General features: G+C 45.1%; 1 protein-coding gene across 10 annotated transcripts in view; it reads right to left on the bottom strand.

Moving 5' to 3' along the window:
- Nucleotides 1–5,676: 5,676 nt before the first annotated feature.
- The window catches only part of LOC125461316 (protein CBFA2T2-like), a 151,392-nt gene continuing 139,519 nt past the window's right edge, over nucleotides 5,677–17,549 (bottom strand). For all 10 annotated transcript variants that reach the window (XM_059652735.1, XM_048549943.2, XM_048549941.2 and 7 more), the window contains one exon: nucleotides 5,677–16,560. In XM_059652735.1, the coding sequence (XP_059508718.1) occupies nucleotides 16,288–16,560 (273 nt within the window). In that variant the 3' untranslated portion in view covers nucleotides 5,677–16,287. The remainder of the gene's footprint in view (nucleotides 16,561–17,549) is intronic.

Genomic DNA, 17,549 nt, shown 5'->3' with positions numbered 1-17,549 from the left:
GTCGTGGCAGGCTATCTGGTAACAAGGCTTAGTGTGTGGAATGGGGGACTGGGACATGGGGGAGTTTAGGCCCTAAAATTATTGAACTCAGTATTGAGTCTGGAGGGCTGTAGGGCCCCCAAGCAGAAAATGAGGTGTTGTTCCTCCAGTATGCGCTGGGCTTCACTGGAACATTGTAGCAAGCCGGAGACAGAGATGTTGGCCAGGGAGCAAGGTGGTGCATTGAAGTGGCAGGCAACACGTAGCTCAGAGTCGTTTTTGCAAGCAAAACGTGGATGTTCTGTGAAGCGGTCGCCAAGTCTACGCTTCGTTTCCCCAATGTAGAGGAGGCCACATTGTGAGCAGCCAATGCAGTAGACTAGATTCTTGGAAGTGCAGGTGAAGTGTTGCTTCACCTGGAAGGTACGTTTGGGCCCTTGGATACTGGGGAGGGAGGAGGTAAATGTTCAGGTGTTGCACCTTTGCCGGTTACGGGGAAGGTGCCGTAGGGCTGTGGGGAGGCGTTGGGGGTGAAGGAAGTATGGACCGGGGTGTCCCGGAGGGAACAGTCCCTGCGGAAGATGGACAAGGGAGGGAAGGGGAATATGTGTTTGGTGGTGGCATCTTGCTGGAGGTGGCGGAAATGGCGACTGACGATCTTCTGGATGTGGATGCTGGTGGGATGGTAGGTGAGGATAAGGTCAGGTATGTTTTTCTACTTAAGTGAGGATTCCTGATTATGAAGGATGTTTAGATTTTTAGTACTTAGTGTCATAGATGTTGGACAGTTCCTTGTAGCACAGCGCCAAGTTTCGGTGCTTTGTAACCTGGAGAATGTAGTTTCAATGTTGATGCGGTGACCATGTTTTCTTAACCATACATCAATATCTCACAATCTAGTTAACAATGGCCTCAGTGTCTAGCCTGAAAATCATGGAACAACAATTGACATATCTATTACCTTGCCAAAATGTAAGTTCTGGATATCCTATTTCTCTGAATGCTTTGAGATATACTTTTAGTGTTTTCCTCTTGTTCTGTTGCATTAACCTATTTGTGTGGATAGCAAAGTGATTTCCTGCTTTTGTGTAAGTCTGGTGTGGCACATTGGTTAGTACTGCTGCCTCACAGCATCAGACACTCAGGTTTGATCCCTGCCACGAGTGACTGTCTGTCTATAAGGTTGCATGTTCTCCTCACGTCTGCATGAATTTCTGCCAGGTGATCCAGTTCCCTGCCACGGTCTAAAGACGTGCAGTTTAGGTGGATTGACCAGGCTACATTAGTCCATTGAGTTCAAGAATATGCAGGTTAGGTGGGTTAGCTGCAGTGAGTGCAGAGTTATGGGCAAAGGGTGGGAGTCTGTGTCTGAATGGGATGCTTTTCATAGGATTATTGGTATGAATGGCCTCTTTCCACACTGCATAAATTCATGATTCTATGACTCATTTCGGCACGTTTTCTGAAAATGACTTGTGTGACAGATGAAGCATTTACTCTCATTAGCTGGACACAGTTTGAGCTGATGAGATTTCTTTCCTTTACAATGCCAACAAGGACTTCTGGTGTCTGGTGTTGTCTGTCTTACCACTGTATTGGTTATCACAATAGTTTCACTTCTGTGCCAGGATTTTTCTTCTCTTAGGACTGATCTGTGCTGCTGCTTCTGCACTTCTGTTCATTCACCATCTGAATGGCTGTCTCTTGAGTTGGGTCTTCTTTGGACTGTAATAAATCTGACAAAGACTCATCAACAATGCCAACACTAGTTCCATCTCTTATGAATTCAAAGTGGAAGTCACCAGTCACATTTTTTTTCCCACTAATCCATTGAGATCAATAATGAAGTTGACCATGAATTCTCTTGGATTCTGTCTATTAATTCTTGCTGTTTCAAGAATTTTCTTAGCTCTGAAGCTAAAATAACAGTCAAAGGTTTTCAGTACTTTCTTCTGTAGAGTTATTAAATCTTTAGCTCTTCTCTGTTGCTGACTTGTGCTGTATGCGCAGACAACTTAAAGTTCAATCTGAAGATCTCTCACACAGCCTCTCACCATGTAGCTTAGGCAGTCAAATCAAATCCGTTTTTTAAAAAACTCATTAACAGGATGAGGGTCGTTGGCTAGGCAGCATTTATTGCCCATCCCTAGTTGGCCAGACGGAAGCTCAGAGTCAACCACATTCCCTGCCTTAGCATGATGTATGATGATGCCAACTCACTCCGCGGTATCAGCAACTACTGGTCCTATTTAAGTGTGGGGATTGACATGGTCTAGTGTTGTGAAAGAAAACCACTTCCTGGCGTAACTAGAAGAGTCTCTTACAATTAACAAGATATAGTTGATTGCACATTAGCAATTAATTACGGGTTACATTGCTACAACACACATTGTTACAGGGACTTTGAGGAGGATCAGATATTGGGTCTCACTCCTTTGAGATTATCAGCTGGTCTGCCTGTAAATCCATACAACATCATCATTGTGGGTGATGTTCACAGCAATGCTCAGAATTAGCCTTTTCAGACATGTAGTGACGCTAATCGAATAAAATCTGGAACTGAGCCAGATCGAACTTCAAGTTTTCCAAATGGTCTGATTCAGCCATGGGCAGCAGTCAGAGAGAAGTATAGAGTCAGTGGTTAGGTTTTAATTACTGCCTTTAGCTACCCAGCTGAAGCTCTGGAATTCTTTTGCCAAAGCTCTCAAACCTTAACCTCTTTGCTCTCAAAAACATACTAAGTGCTTGGTCACCTCTCCTAATATCGTAATGTGGCTCAGGGTTAAATTTTGTTCCAATGAAGTGCCTTGGGAACTTCAATGTTAAAAGGGAACTTCTTAGCTTTGTTATTTGATTCAATGGGCCAAATAGCCCCCTTCCTGTGCTGTAAAGCATGCACAATATCAGCTGAGACTACTCCAGCCCCAGGCAGCTCACTTCTACCTCCTTCCCAAAATTCACAAACAGGACTGCCTGGACAGACCCATTGTTTCAGCCTGTTCCTGCCCCACACACCTCATCTCTTCCTACCTAGACTTGGTCTTTTCTTTCCTGGTTCATGTCCCTGCCCACGTACATCCATGATTCCTCTGATGCTTTACATCAGTCTTGGAATTTCTAGTCTGTGGGCTCCAGCTGCCTCCTCTTTACCATGGACGTGCAATCCCTTTACACATTCATTCTCCCATCAATATGGTCTTAGGGCACTCCTCTTCTTCCTGGAACAAAGGTGTGAACCATCCCCACCCACCACCGGTCTCCTCCACTTGGCCGAGCTCGTCCTCACCCTCAACAACTTCCTTTTAACTCCTCTCATTTCCTTTGGGTCAGAGGGGTGGCTGTGGGTACCCGCATGGGCCCTAGTTATGCCTGTCCCTTTGTGGTATGCGTGGAACATTCATAAGACCATAAGGCATAGGAGTGGAGGTAAGGCCATTCGGCCCATCAAGTCCACTCCGCCATTTAAATCATGACTGATGGGCATTTCAACTCCACTTCCCTGTACTCTCCCCGTAGCCCTTGATTCCTTGTGAGATCAAGAATTTATCAATCTCTGCCTTGAAGGCATTTAACGTTCTGGCCTCCACTGCGCTCCGTGGCAATGAATTCCACAGGCCCACCACTCTCTGGCTGATGAAATGTCTCCTCATTTCAGTTTTAAATTTACCCCCTCTAATTCTAAGGCTGTGCCCATGGGTCCTAGTCTCCCACTTAATGGAAACAACTTCCCAGCGTCCACCCGTTCTAAGCCACACATTATCTTGTAAGTTTCTATTAGATCTCCCCTCAAACCTTCTAAACTCTAATGAATGCAATCCCAGGATACTCAGCCGTTTGTCGTACATTAAACCTACGATTCCAGGGATCATCTGTGTGAATCTCTGCTGGACACGCTCCTGCACCAGTATGTCCTTCCTGAGGTGTGGGGCCCAAAATTGGACACAGTATTCTAAATGGGGCCTAACTAGAGCTTTATAAAGTCTCAGAAGTACATCGCCGCTTTTATATTCCAACCATCTTGAGATAAATGACAACATTACATTCACTTTCTTAATCACGGACTCAACCTGCAAGTTAACCTTTAGAGAATCCTGGACTAACACTCCCAGATCCCTTTGTACTCCGGCTTTATGAATTTTCTCACCGTTTAGAAAATAGTCCACGACTGTATTCTTTTTCCCTTATTCCGGCCCCCACCCACAACTCTTTCTCCGGTATAGCAATGGCATCATTGGTGCTGCTTCCATCTCTAGTCTGGAATTGGAAAGGTTTATTGATTTCACTTCTAATTTCAGGCCCACCCTCACTTTTACCTGGTCCATTTCTGACTCCTCCTTCCCCTTACTCGACATCTCTCTTTCCATTTCTGGGATAAATTGGCCACTAGTATCCACTAGAAACCCCCCAATTCCCACAGTTACCTTGACTTCATACCCTTTGCACCCTGTTTGCTGTAAAGACTCCAACCCAATATCTCAGTTGCTGACCTGCCTACATCGCGACAGTGACTACACTTCAAAGGGATTTGATTGGCTCTTCAGCTCTTCCAAGGCCCTATAGAAACACAATTCCTTATTTTCAAACGGGTCCCTTTCAGAATGGCAGGCAGTGACCAGTGGCATTCCACAAGGCTCGGTGCTGGGACCGCAGCTATTTACAATATACATTAATGATATAGATGAAGGCATTAAAAGTAATATTAGCAAATTTGCTGATGACACAAAGCTGGGTGGCAGTGTGAAATGTGAGGAAGATGTTTTGAGAATACAGGGTGACTTGGACAGGCTAGGTGAGTGAACGGATGCATGGCAGATGCAGTTTAATGTGGATAAATGTGTGGTTATCCACTTTGGTGGCAAGAACAGGAAGGCAGATTACTATCTAAATGGAGTCAAGTTAGGTAAAGGGGAAGTTCAATGAGATCTAGGTGTTCTTGTACATCAGTCAATGAAAGCGAGCATGCAGGTACAGCAGGCAATGAAGAAAGCTAATGGCATGCTGGCCTTCACAACAAGAGGAATTGAGTATAGGAGCAAAGAGGTCCTTCTGCAGCTGTACAGGGCCATGGTGAGACCGCACCTGGAGTATTGTGTGCAGTTTTGGTCTCCAGATTTGAGGAAGGACATTCTTGCTATTGGGGGAGTGCAGCGTAGGTTCACGAGGTCCATGCCCGGAATGGCGGGACTATCATATGTTGAAAGATTGGAGCGACTGGGCTTGTATACACTTGAGTTTAGGAGGATGAGTGGGGATCTGATTAAGACGTGTAAGATTATTAAGGGATTGGACAATCTGGAGGCAGGAAGTATGTTTCCTTTGATGGGGGAGTCCAGAACCAGAGGACACAATTTAAAAATAAGGGGTAGGCCATTTAGAACAGAGTTGAGGAGAAACTTCTTCACCCAGAGAGTGGTGGATATATGGAATGCTCTGCCCCAGAAGGCAGTGGAGGGAGGCCACGTCTCTGGATAGTTTCAAGAAAGAGATAGATAGAGCTCTTAAAGATAGTGGAATCAAGGGTTATGGGAATAAGGCAGGAACAGGATACTGATTGTGGATGACCAGCCATGATCATAATGAATGGTGGTTCTGGCTCAAAGGGCCGAATGGCCTACTCCTGCACCTATTGTCTATAAGTTTCTGGATCGCAACTTCAACCTGCAGTTAAATGCAAATGCACAGAAGGCCACACAACGCTTCAAATTTTTACAAATATTTATTTACATATACAACAGAGAGAGAGAAAAAAATACAATACCCGATTCAAAGAAGCACTGCATTGAAAGTAACAAAGACACAAAGGTCCGTTGCTAATCTTCAATAGTTAGCCACTGCTTTAAAAGAAGCTAGATATGGAGCTGTACTTCCAACATAATGTACTGCCCATTCTCTTTATTTGGTTTGTGGCTTGCCTATATTGGAGGTTTTATCCCCTTCTTGTCAGTGTGACAAGGCAGTGGTGTTTTAGAAGAAAACCAAAATACTGCGAAGGTTGGAAATCTGAAACAAGAACAGTAAGTAGGTGGAGGAATTCAGCAGGTCTGGCAGTACCTGTGGAGAGAGACCATAAGTGACTGTTGAGTCGGGTACGACTCAGTGATATTTTAGCATGGCCAGCTCCACCTTCAGAGACAGCACCTGCCACAAGGGGTGAACACGGCCAATGTTTTGCTTTTACTGGATCCCGATGAGCAGATGTTTGCCATGGGCACACACGTACAAACCAGATTTTGGATTTCCTTTATGTTGAAAGTACTTTCCCCCTACAGGTTAACCACTGTCCCTTCAACTCGAGGAACAGCTCAGGTCAAATTAAGTTTTGGTTTCTCATGGAGACAAGGATCAAGGGTAAACTTGCAATCAGTTATCTCCCCACTCTTCCTCACCAGGAGCCTGAGAGCATGGCTTCTAGATGCTGACAATTCTGATCCGCAACTCTGTTTGCAGACATGCTGGTGTGAACATGACCTCTATTTAACACACCTTAGAGTCAGCAGTGACCAGGGTTTGGAATGCCACAAATACCTGGATTCCACAAAAAGGAATTGGATACAGAAATTGGATATTGATTAGGAAATAGTTTCAGGGCTAAGGGAAAATAGGAGAATTCAACAGCTTTTTCAAAGAGCTGGAACAGGAAGATTTATTAGATGGCCTTCTGCGTGGTGTTATTTCACTTGGCTAAGCAGGTTTCCCTGTATAATCAGAGTTTCTTGTGCAGGGATTGGTGGGTTAACTATGGCAAAGGTGGGATTACGGGCATAGGATGGGATGCTCTTTGGAGGGTCGGTAATGCTTTGATGGACCAAATGGCCTCTATGTGCACTGTAGGGATTATATGACTACTTCATCTGACTACTGGCCAGGATACAGGGTTAGATTTAGTTTATTGCGGATTGAAATGATAACGAATGGTTCTGAGAGCATTAAGCCCCTTGCCATTAACCTGCAAGACTGAGACATTTATTCTCTGCCCATTTCCTCACATGCTCAGTTGACTGATATCTGCGAGAGACAACTTGAGCCCTGAACTGTCTACTGTGATGCGGCACAGTGAGTCCTTAAGGGGCACATGATAATGGAATGCAAGAAGGTGCAACAGAAGGAGTAGGGAACGGTGTGGAAGAAAATGTGATCAAAAAGGTGAAGATAGCACAACCATACTATAACCAAGAGACTTGTTATACACTTTCTATGAGGTTGGATCTTCACTTTGTATATGTGTGTGTAATGGGCAGTTGCAAGAACTGGCAGCCCATTTCAGAACTGTTGATAGTTAATGGAAATGACAAAAGGGAAAGATGTAAAACAGGCTCCTGACTGGATGGCATTGCACGTGGTCAAGATTGAGCTGTTTATGGCTGCATGGGTGACAAATCCTTCATGCCTGCTATCAAAAACAAAAAAGCTAATACTTCTCAATGTTAGATAATGAGGTGTAGAGCTGGATGAACACGGCAGGCCAAGCAGCATCAGAGGAGCAGGAAAGCTGACGTTTCGGGCCTAGACCCTTCTTCAGAAAGAGGGGTGGGGAAGAGGATTCTGAAATAAATAGGGAGAGAGGGGGAGGCAGAAAGAAGAAGGATAGAGGAGAAAATAGATGGAGAAGAGACAGACAAGTCAAAGAGGCAGTGTTGGAGCCAGTAAAGGTGAGTGTAGAGGGGGAGTTAGGGAGGAGATAGGTCAGTCTAGGGATGACTGACAGGTCAAGGGAGCAGGATGAGGCTAGTAGATAGGAGATGGGACTGGGGCCTGAGGTGGCAGGAAGGACAGATCAGGGAGGCGTGGACAAGCTGGCTGGTTTTGGGATGTGACAGGGGGAGGGGAGATTTTGACACTTGTGAAATCCACATTGATACCATTGGGCTGCAGAGTTCCCAAGCGAAATATGAAACCTGATTTAGTTTGTGCACTGAAGACATGAATATCATTCAATGGTCCAACTCCATTCTCCCTCGACTTGAATAAGATCCTACTGCACCCACTGAGGCTATTAGCTTCACCCTCTCCCTGGCACAACTAGGTCACTGAGCAGGAACTGTCAACACTACTGGTGTTTCGATCACTCACTCAATCACATTTCATTGGCACCATTTTGTACTTTGCCTTGTTTTTAAGTTAGAGAGTGCTCATGCTTTTCAGCTGGCATTTTGGATAAATCCAAAGTTCTCAAAATATCACACAATCGTATAAAAATGCTCGTGGAATGGCAAAGCCCTGGAGTTCTGGCACTGATTAAGCTCGTAGTAAGTTTTCTAGGCAGGAAGTACGGTGGCGAATGGGCAGTTGACCACCCAATTAGACAAGTTAATTTTTGGATTTTATGTTTTTATTCTGGAAGTCCGGATTGTATTGTTATTATTTAGGGACTGGAAGAGGCTGGAAAAAAAAAACCTTGAGAAACCAGAAATTAATTTTGTACAACCTGTAAATACATATTGCACAATTTGGGACAACCAAGTCACCAAACCACAGGCTGATTAATTCTTCACGTTATACCAGCATAAAATTCACACATCTCTGAGGAAAAAGCAGAAAGAAAATACTCAGTGGTTTTCCCTCAGTACAGGATAGCCGTTGTCAGGTTAGAAGGTTCCTGAAACTTCCGTCATGTTGTGGGGTTTGCGGAGGGTACAAAGATTACAATCAATGTGTCATAATGGAAGAATGGTTTGTGTTAGTATTGCTCACATTGACCTGGCCTACTAGGGGCTTAGCTATTGTTGTCATCATAGGCATGGGTTTTTTTTAAAAGGAAGGCTATGAGATCAACATTTGGAAAAAAGAGGGGCAGGTGGGAACGGAAGCGATGAGTATAATATTGGGCAATAGTAAATACAGCGCAGGAACAGGACATTCATTCTAACTGCACCATACTGGTGTTTACCCTCACTGTGGTGCATTTCCATTAACATCCACCCTATCACAGTATCTCAGCCTCACTTTCTGTCCCTTTTCCTTTCAAGTTCTCATCTAGTTTCCTGTTGAAAGCATCAAATCCTTTTGCCCCGAGCCCTTCCTGGAAATGTCTCCTTGTTTCTCTGTTGGATTTAATAGAATCCCAACAGTGTGGAATTGGGCCCTTCAGACCAACAAGCTCACACTGACCCTCAGAGCATCTCACTCAGGCCCATCCCCCTATAACCCAACTAATCTACACACCCCTGAACACTACAGGCAAAGAGGAAGCATTGAATCAACCATATTGCTGCCCATCCAGTTGGCAGAGACGAGTCAGGTGAGGTGTAGAGTCAAGACTGTCCCAGCATTGCATGTTTTACACTATTGCCCAGAGTCTCCTTCCAATAATCTTATGGCAGGCATGAAGGGCATGGAGCAATTGATGCAGAGAAGCACCGCTCAAGCTATAACCCCTCGTGACAGTCTGATGGCCGTTTGAGGAATAACTCACCATGGAAACATCCACGGGCACACAACTTTGTGTTCCTCTTGTGTTACTGGATGTAGGGAGACCTCTAGGCTCTCGGTTCTCTCTTCCTCATTATACTTTATCAAATTCCATTGAAAACAATTCCCTTCCTTGATGGTAAGACAGTACCTCCGGGTTCCATACCTTGACCTGTCTGGTTCACACATCAGCTAAAGGGGAGCAGTGTCGACGGGGAAAAAATTAAAGTGGGAGACACGTTTTTCAAATATCAAGCAGTTCCCATGATCCCAGCTACTTTTCTCTCCTCTCCTGAGGACTTTTCACAGAATTTACAGCAATCTGTTTGAGAAATACCGTGTGGTAGTGTAGCGTAGACTACCATCCACTAACATCAGATGACTAACGCGTTCAAGTCCCACTATGGCAGCTATGCAAATTAAATTCAACCCACAAATAAAAATCTGGAATTAAAAATAGCTAGTAACTATGGTCCTGGGTGGTCATAAAACTAACAGATTGCTGTCAAAAAAACCCATCTGGTTCACTAATCCACTTTAGAGGAAAAAAGATGCCATCATTACCTACATGTCACTCCAGATCCACATAATGATGTCAACTCTGAAATGACCAAGTGAGCCAGTCAGTTGTATTTGAAATGATGGTCTGTCGATGGCAATTAGGGATGGGCATTAAAGATGAAAGATGGCTTGATAGGCAAAGCTCATGTTGCACAAATGTATGAAAATAAAAATGCATGCCCCTGGCATTCTGCAGTCTGCTGTGAGTACCCTCAATGAGACAGGCCCTTTACCTGTTTACAATGGATAGGAGCATCATTGTCAGAATCAAAAAAGTGACTAGAAGAGACCCCAAGATAATTCAACACATCTATTCCTAAATGGCCTTAAGTGATTAAAATAATGGAATTTCACTCCTCCTCTCCTGGCCCCACCTCAGCAGTTTGTATCTCAGAAGGTTCTGGAATAAATAGCTACCTGTTACCTTTGTTCCTTCCTTTGGGGGCCAAAACAAAGAGGAATTAATGAAATTTTGAGGGAAGATGGATTACATCTTGCACGAGTCAGTAAGCTGATGTGTACGATGTTAAGTTTAAAACAGACAATGACACAAAGAGTATTTTTTGTGAAAGGGAGAGAAACTGTTGCAAGAATCAATGCCAACATTTTCATGACGAGCCCACCCTACAGGCCCTGAGTGCACAGGAAGACAGGAGTTAGTTCAACCTGATTACAATGAGAAAATAGGCAATTAAATCGACCGTAGCACAAGCCAATGACACAGAACATTTTTTTAAAAAAAGAACTGGCAGGCTAAGTTGCCATTTATCAGTTGCATACACAAATCCTTCTTAAATTAAAAAAAACTATTTTAAAAGAATCCCAAAAAAAATTCAGTAATCACGACACGACAGCTTCACAGAACAAAAAGAAAGGGCAGGCCCATAAGGGCTGCTCACACTGACAGCGATACTACAATCCTTCACATTAACTGTTCACGAATGAATCAAATACACCGTACTTCTCATTTACTTACAGAGACACACAGCTGAACAGAGGGATTAGATCAATCAATCAGTTTTGTTTTGTTTTTGTAATGAATCCTGAACTATGAGGTTTTGGTTGTTGGCCTAGCAAGTTAGGCACCATCCCCTTGACTTCTGTAAGTCGAAGAGAGGGAGTTTGGCTTGGACAGTTTGGTTGTAGAGGATGATAATTTGGTTCAGTTCTCAATTTGGTGGATACACAAGAGTTGTGCAGCTCTCTAACCATTCGCTTTTCTCCAATCCAAATCAAAGTTTAGGATACCCATTTGTGCTTGGTTTCAGCGGAATCTCTGCCCAAGGTGGGAAAACATCACTTTGCTTTTAGAAAACAGGGGAATTGAAAAGGGGAAAGCGATAGCTCCCAAGTCCTGAAAAGAAACAGTGCTAAGGGGAAAAAAAAATGGCTGGTTTCAGACTCTCCATTTCTTGTGAACAGGATTTAATCTCAATCCTAAAGGGAAAGGGGATGAATTGTGCTTGGCAGAATAGAAACTGGGAGTTAAAGGGCAGGATAGGGCGGGTAGCAGATGTCGTTGACTATCAAAAGTGGGGTGCAGGGACATCACATGCAACGGTGGGTCAATGTACTTTCAGCCATCAAACTTAGACATTGATTAAAGTCTTCAGGCAGTGATTGCTCTCAATGCAGCTGATGGTAAATTTGATTGTAAGTTAAAGCTATGTCACAGTGCACAGCGATATCTGGCACTGTAAGGTGATGACATTGTGCATTTCAGTCCGTACACTGCTCGCTTGCCAGTCGTTATATGGAAGAAGCAAATAGCGCTTGCTTCATGAGTTGAGTGTGGTTACCAATGCATCAGGAAATGAAGATTATTCACCATGATGCTGCTTTGAGTAATGGAAGGAGACGCATCATAGTCATTAAAAACTTTGGTGTGCTTTTCTCCATTTCTGTAAGCACTACTGACTCTTTTAAGTTACGTCAAAAGAATTAAAGATGGGACAAATGGATTTGAAAGTTTGATTCAAATTGGCTAATGGAGGCTCTTCGGTGCTTTCCACTTGGTGTGGGGAGGCAATGTGCTATAGGAATGGACTCATTGGATGGTCAATGGGATCGACATGGAGGAAGGGTAGTGGGCACCAGGAGGTCATGTGATGAAATCTCCAGGGAACGCTAAAGCACAGTTGTCAAGGGTGAGTGTAAATGTTTGGAAGCCCTTTGTGGGGGTGGTTCAGACCAGAAGGCATAATCTCAAAGTAAAGGCTTGCATGTTTTAAGACAGAAGAAAGGAGGAATTTCTTCCGTCAGCAGGTTGTGAATCTGTGGAGTTCTTCACCACACAGGGCTGGTAAAGCTGGGTCATTGAATACATTCAAGGGTGAGATTGACAGATTGTTCCTCAGGAAGGGAATCAAAAGGTTATTGGGAAAAGTCAGGAAAGTGGAGTTAATGGTTATGAAATCAGACATGATGTTACTGAATGGTGGTGCAGACTTGATGGGCTGAATGGCCTACTTACCATCTTATGGTTGAGAGATATATATTAATAGTTGTCCCTGGGCTTCTGTTACACTTTTCTGTCCAGTCAGCTCATGGGCATAGCAGACCTGGGGGGTAGGCCTTCAAAGAAAGGCCAGGCTAACCTCTGACCTTGTTGTACTTAAGAGGGTTAGATCATGCAGAGGACTAAAGGACAACATTTCTAACACACTCATGAGGAAAACCAGTTTACTAATCAATTGTAAATCTGTAGATAATCTCACTCGGCACTATATGACACAGACATCAGCAGGGCAATCCCGGTCTGGTTTTACACAAGCCCACAGCACAGTGTTGCCGACGCTCCCAAACGCTCTGAAACTTCCAGGAACGGAGAATAAGTTTCGGGTGTATGCCTGGGAGAAAAATCACAGGGGCATGACTGAAGCAGTTTACCCTCCTCAATTTTCTGGAGTGCTTTTTTTAAATTGCGCAGGGGGGGTGTGGCTAGGAAATCTGGGGAAGTCAAAGGGCAGAATTTGAAACTTCCAGGAATGTACATAACCCATGTGGGCAATCTTAAACTTGCACATTGAGCCCCACCCCGATGCATCAAGATTATGTTTTATTACGAAATGCAACATTATTGCTGACAAGCTGGGGATCCTCAAGCCCAACTATAGTCCAATACCCCACAATCTTATGGGGATAAATCACAGGGCGAATCTTGGTTCATTGCAGGCAAATTCTACCTCAACACAAACCCGGAAATTTGACCTTTCAGTTCTGCTGCCTTGTGCTATCTCAGAAATGCAGCATTATTTATTTAAGGAACACACACTTAGGACTAAGGGAGTCACACCTCTGCTTGAAATAGCATTGGAAGAGTTCCACAGCCTCATCCCTGCTGCTCTAGGTGCTGCTTGAGCCCTTCAAAGGATTGTCGCTTTGTAAAACACAGAGCAGTGCTAAAGGCTACAGAATCCAGCAGCTCATAATCCTCAATACACTAACATGTCCACAGATACCGCACCTTTCAAATCACTTTGCAATTAGATAGGCAGTGATTAAATGGAGAATTTCTTATTAATAACAACACTCAGATGTTGTCATCTAAACCCTCGATAATGCGTCTAAATCATTCCCAGTTGTCTAATTTTTTAAGGGGGGTACTGCAGTCTGAGCCATCAGCAAGTTGACTCCTCACTCCCTTGAGTCAAATATGGTCGTTTTCCCTGTACCTTTCTAAGCCTACATGCTCCAAGCTGTAAATTTCACCCACGTTCAACCACCGGCAAAGTGGGAGATCTATCTGCAAAGATTAAAAACAAAAGGAAGACAATCATCATGTTCAGCTGCATTAAGCCACTAACTGAGCCCCCTTAGAGCTGCTCGTGTGCCACAGGCTGTGGGGTGTGGCTGACAGGAACGATGTCAGTAACTGGGAAGTGCAGAAAAAGAAGGGGAAAAGTTTCTCTGAGCAGGTTGACATGGTTCTTCTGGGAGATCATGGGCTCAATGCTGAAACAGCGGTCTGATTATCAGTCTGGACATCATCAGCATCATAGGCAGTGAGGGAGGGTAAGTGAAGCAGAAACTGTCTCGGTGCGATCAGCCTTTTGAGGTGTGCAAACTGGCTGACAGTACCAGACCAGCAGCCAGAAAGTGAGTAGGAGCTGAGCATGTTGTGGTGACACAAATCCTGGTTTGTGGTAAAAAGGGTTCTATTATTGGACAGTATTAAATAAATTATACATTGGAATAAGAACCACAGTGTGACCTTATACAGTGGGACTCCTGCGTGGAAACCACAGAACTCGGACGGTGCTCCTCCGAACACCTCAATTTTGACTGATGAATGACCCTCAGCGACCGTGGGCTGCCCGAGCACAATGCAGAATATCCCTTGTGAAGGGGTTTACCAAGCGTGGACCAGATCCTTTACTTTTCAAGCTATTCAAGGTCTGAGGGTTAGCATCACCAAAGCTGGTCGATGGCCACCTCTCTTCATCTCTGCCCCACTATTGCAAGGCATGGGGGTTAATATTTAAAGTGGTGTGTGTTTAATCCTGCTTAATGGAGGGGGTCGCCATACCCTTTCTCACAGGGACCCCACTTCTAGGCCTCGAAACTACTCAGTGAAAACTGAAAGAGCGCAAGCTGGGGGTGGGGGGGGAGGGTCGGCAGACCTGTAAGAACAGGACCTGAGATGGTGGCCAACTTATAAGAGAGGATTGGGGAATGACCTGCAACAGGTGGCTGGGAAGAGTACAGCATGGGGCAGGTGGGGAGTGTGTGGCACGAAGAGGCAGGGTTGGGGAGATTGCACGGATTTGCTGAAAAAGTGTCGAAAGGCCATTTTTTTTTTATTACTGCTGCGGGAGCCCAACCTGAGGCTGAGTCGTTTAAGCCACGCTCCAAACTCCAAAGCATTTGGAAAGCCTCGACTTACATGTGTTTTCCTTTTGCTGCCAGAATGTTCAGCATCAATCAGTGTGGTTATTTGTTGGGCAGGGTAAGGGGGTAGGTGAGTCGGTGTTACTCGGGGCGACTGGGCGACCGAGGAGTGGACAGATCCTTTGGCAAGCTTGAATAATCGAGGGGCCACCAATTTCCAAGCAAAAGCTGCAGTGAATCCCTTGTCTTGTGTTTCCTTCTGGCCTTTTGGGATTAGCAGCAACCCCTCCACCAATGGCTAGTCACTAAACATGTACCAAAAGGTAGATATCATTGTTAATTCAGAAACGCCTGCCAAGGGAATCGTTCTTTGGCGCAAAACATTAATTTTGTCAGGTATATGTCTAGCTCCGCCTACAACCTGATAGGAGGGAAAACTAGATACAAAGGTGGACTTCCAGATATCTAAACCCCTGACAGCGAAGCATCTAAACACACACTCTCTCACATCAATTCTACTTTTTTTGTAAAATTGGATTTCGACGAACAGCCGCGAGCTTGCGTCTGAGTATGTTTGGAGCTGGCCACTGTTAGTGTGTGACACAAACTGTTCACTTGCGTTCGGAGGTCACAGAGGAGGTGAGGAGTGACGTCTCGAGAGGTCAGTCGTGACAAAAAGTCGTACTAAGTGTAGTTTTACATGCTCCGGGACCGACCCAGGCCAACCACTTCCTTCCCCCTCAAGTACACTGCCAGAGCAGTCACTGGCCGCAGTCAACACTTTGTGGAGTTCCCTAGGGGTAGGAATGGAATGACAGAGGGAACATTGAGTCAGTATACGTATCGTTCGTGGGGAGAGGAAGACGGGAGATTTCCTTTTACATAGTTCGTGCCAAGCTGAGCAGGGATATACAAGTCAAAAGAAAAGTTCCTTCATCACCCTTCGAAAACCAGCAACAAAAGACATTCCTTTGACATTTCTCTTTGAAAGGATAAGTTCTAATCTCTTGGAAAAGAGTTCCGTCTTTTTTAAATTCAAGAGGTAAAGAGTGTTTCGAGTATGGAGGATCTGAACGGTTACTCTTTGTCCACTTTGATTGCACAGGCAAACGTTTATGTTGTCTTTTCGGACTGCAGAGCGAGATTCAGGATTCTCATGGAGTCAGCGATGAGTGGGGAGACATGGGCAGGAGGCCTTTAGCATCCCAGGCCAAAACTTTTCTGCAGTCAGCAGGTAAATGGCAGTGTTTCTGGCACATGGATACAGCAACCTGCTTCCTATGTCACCAGGAGTCCGGCTGTAGATTTTGCTTCTGGCCTACATTTCAGTCACAACCCTCTAGGAGTCTTAAACTTGATACGTCTCCCCCTCAATTATGGATTTTCTGTTTTGTATGTTAAAGGGAAAAGGTAACATTAAAAGCTGAGGCCCACACCGATATCAAACCACGGCCCCAGGTGGGAGTTGCGATTCCCATTTCTCCGTTGATGGCGGGGTGGGAGGTCACGTTACTGCACACTGGCATCTGGAGCAGCCGGCGTGGCCGATCTGGAAGTCACGGTGGACGGGGGAGCTTTCTCCAGAGCTGGGCTCTTCTCGCCTTTGGTGGCCTTCGGGCCCGAGCCTCCTGCAGGTATCACCTTGGCCTGAGCGTGCAGGTTCTGGCCGCAGATGCGGTGGTGCTTTTCCCAATCTTTGTGCTGGCAGAAGGAGCCACAGTAACGGGCTGCGTTGCAGCCGCTGCAGGTCTCGCTGGCCTTGCGCCCGCAGTTCCAGCAACTCTGACAACAAGAAAGAGATAGAAGAAGTACGGTTACAGCCTTTAAAGGACATTTGGACAAGGGGTGGCTTAAGGGTGGCACAATGGTTAGCGCTGCAACCTCACAGCACCAGGGACCCAGTGCTCCATTCCACCCTCGGGCGACTGTCTGTGTGGAGTTTGCACATTCTCCCCGTGTCTGCATGGGTTTCCTCCCACACTCCAAAGACATGTAGGTTGGGGGGGGGCAGGATTGGCTATTGCTAAATTGACTCATAGTGTCCAGGGGTGTGCAAGCTAAGTGGATAATGCAGGGTTAGAGGGATAGGGCAGGGAGGTGGTTCTGTGTATGGTCCTCTCTTCAGAGGGACAGTGTGGGCCTGATGGGCTGAATGGCCTGCTTGGGCACTGTAGGGATTTTACTATTCTGTAAGTTGGGTGGCATGCACAAGTTGGGCAGATGGACCTGTTTCCATGCTGTAAACCTCTGTGACAGGTACATTTGATAGGAACCGTGTCAAGGGACGTGGACCATAATACAGGCAAATGGGACTGGCTCAGCACAGGGCTGAATGGCCTGTTTCCACACTGTATGACACCAGGATTAAAGTTCAGACTGCTATTAAACAATATTTACGTATGACCACTAATCTGTACAACAATTTTAGAAAGTAATTTGAAGAGAAGGAACAAGGGCAAAGTAAGGAGGTGATGGCCTAGTGGTATGATTGCTGGGCTATTAATCCAGAGACCCTGGTAATGTTTTGGGGATTCTGGTTCCATTCCTGCCACAGCAGTTGGTGGAATATGATTCCAATATAAATGAATTAAGAATTTAAAAAAAAATTAAGAATCTAATGATGAGCAGGAAGTCATTGTTGATGGACAGAGGAAAACCCATCTGTTTCACTAATGCCGTTTAGGGATGGAAACTGCCATCCTCACCTGGTCTGGCCTACATGTGACTCCAGACCCACAGCAATGTGGCTAATCCTTAATTGCCCCCTAGAT

This window comes from Stegostoma tigrinum, chromosome 19, assembly GCF_030684315.1.
Source record: "Stegostoma tigrinum isolate sSteTig4 chromosome 19, sSteTig4.hap1, whole genome shotgun sequence".
Classification (NCBI taxonomy): Eukaryota; Metazoa; Chordata; class Chondrichthyes; order Orectolobiformes; family Stegostomatidae; genus Stegostoma; species Stegostoma tigrinum.
The sequence above is the reverse complement of the archived record's forward strand: the minus strand, read 5'-3'. Positions and strand labels throughout refer to the sequence as shown.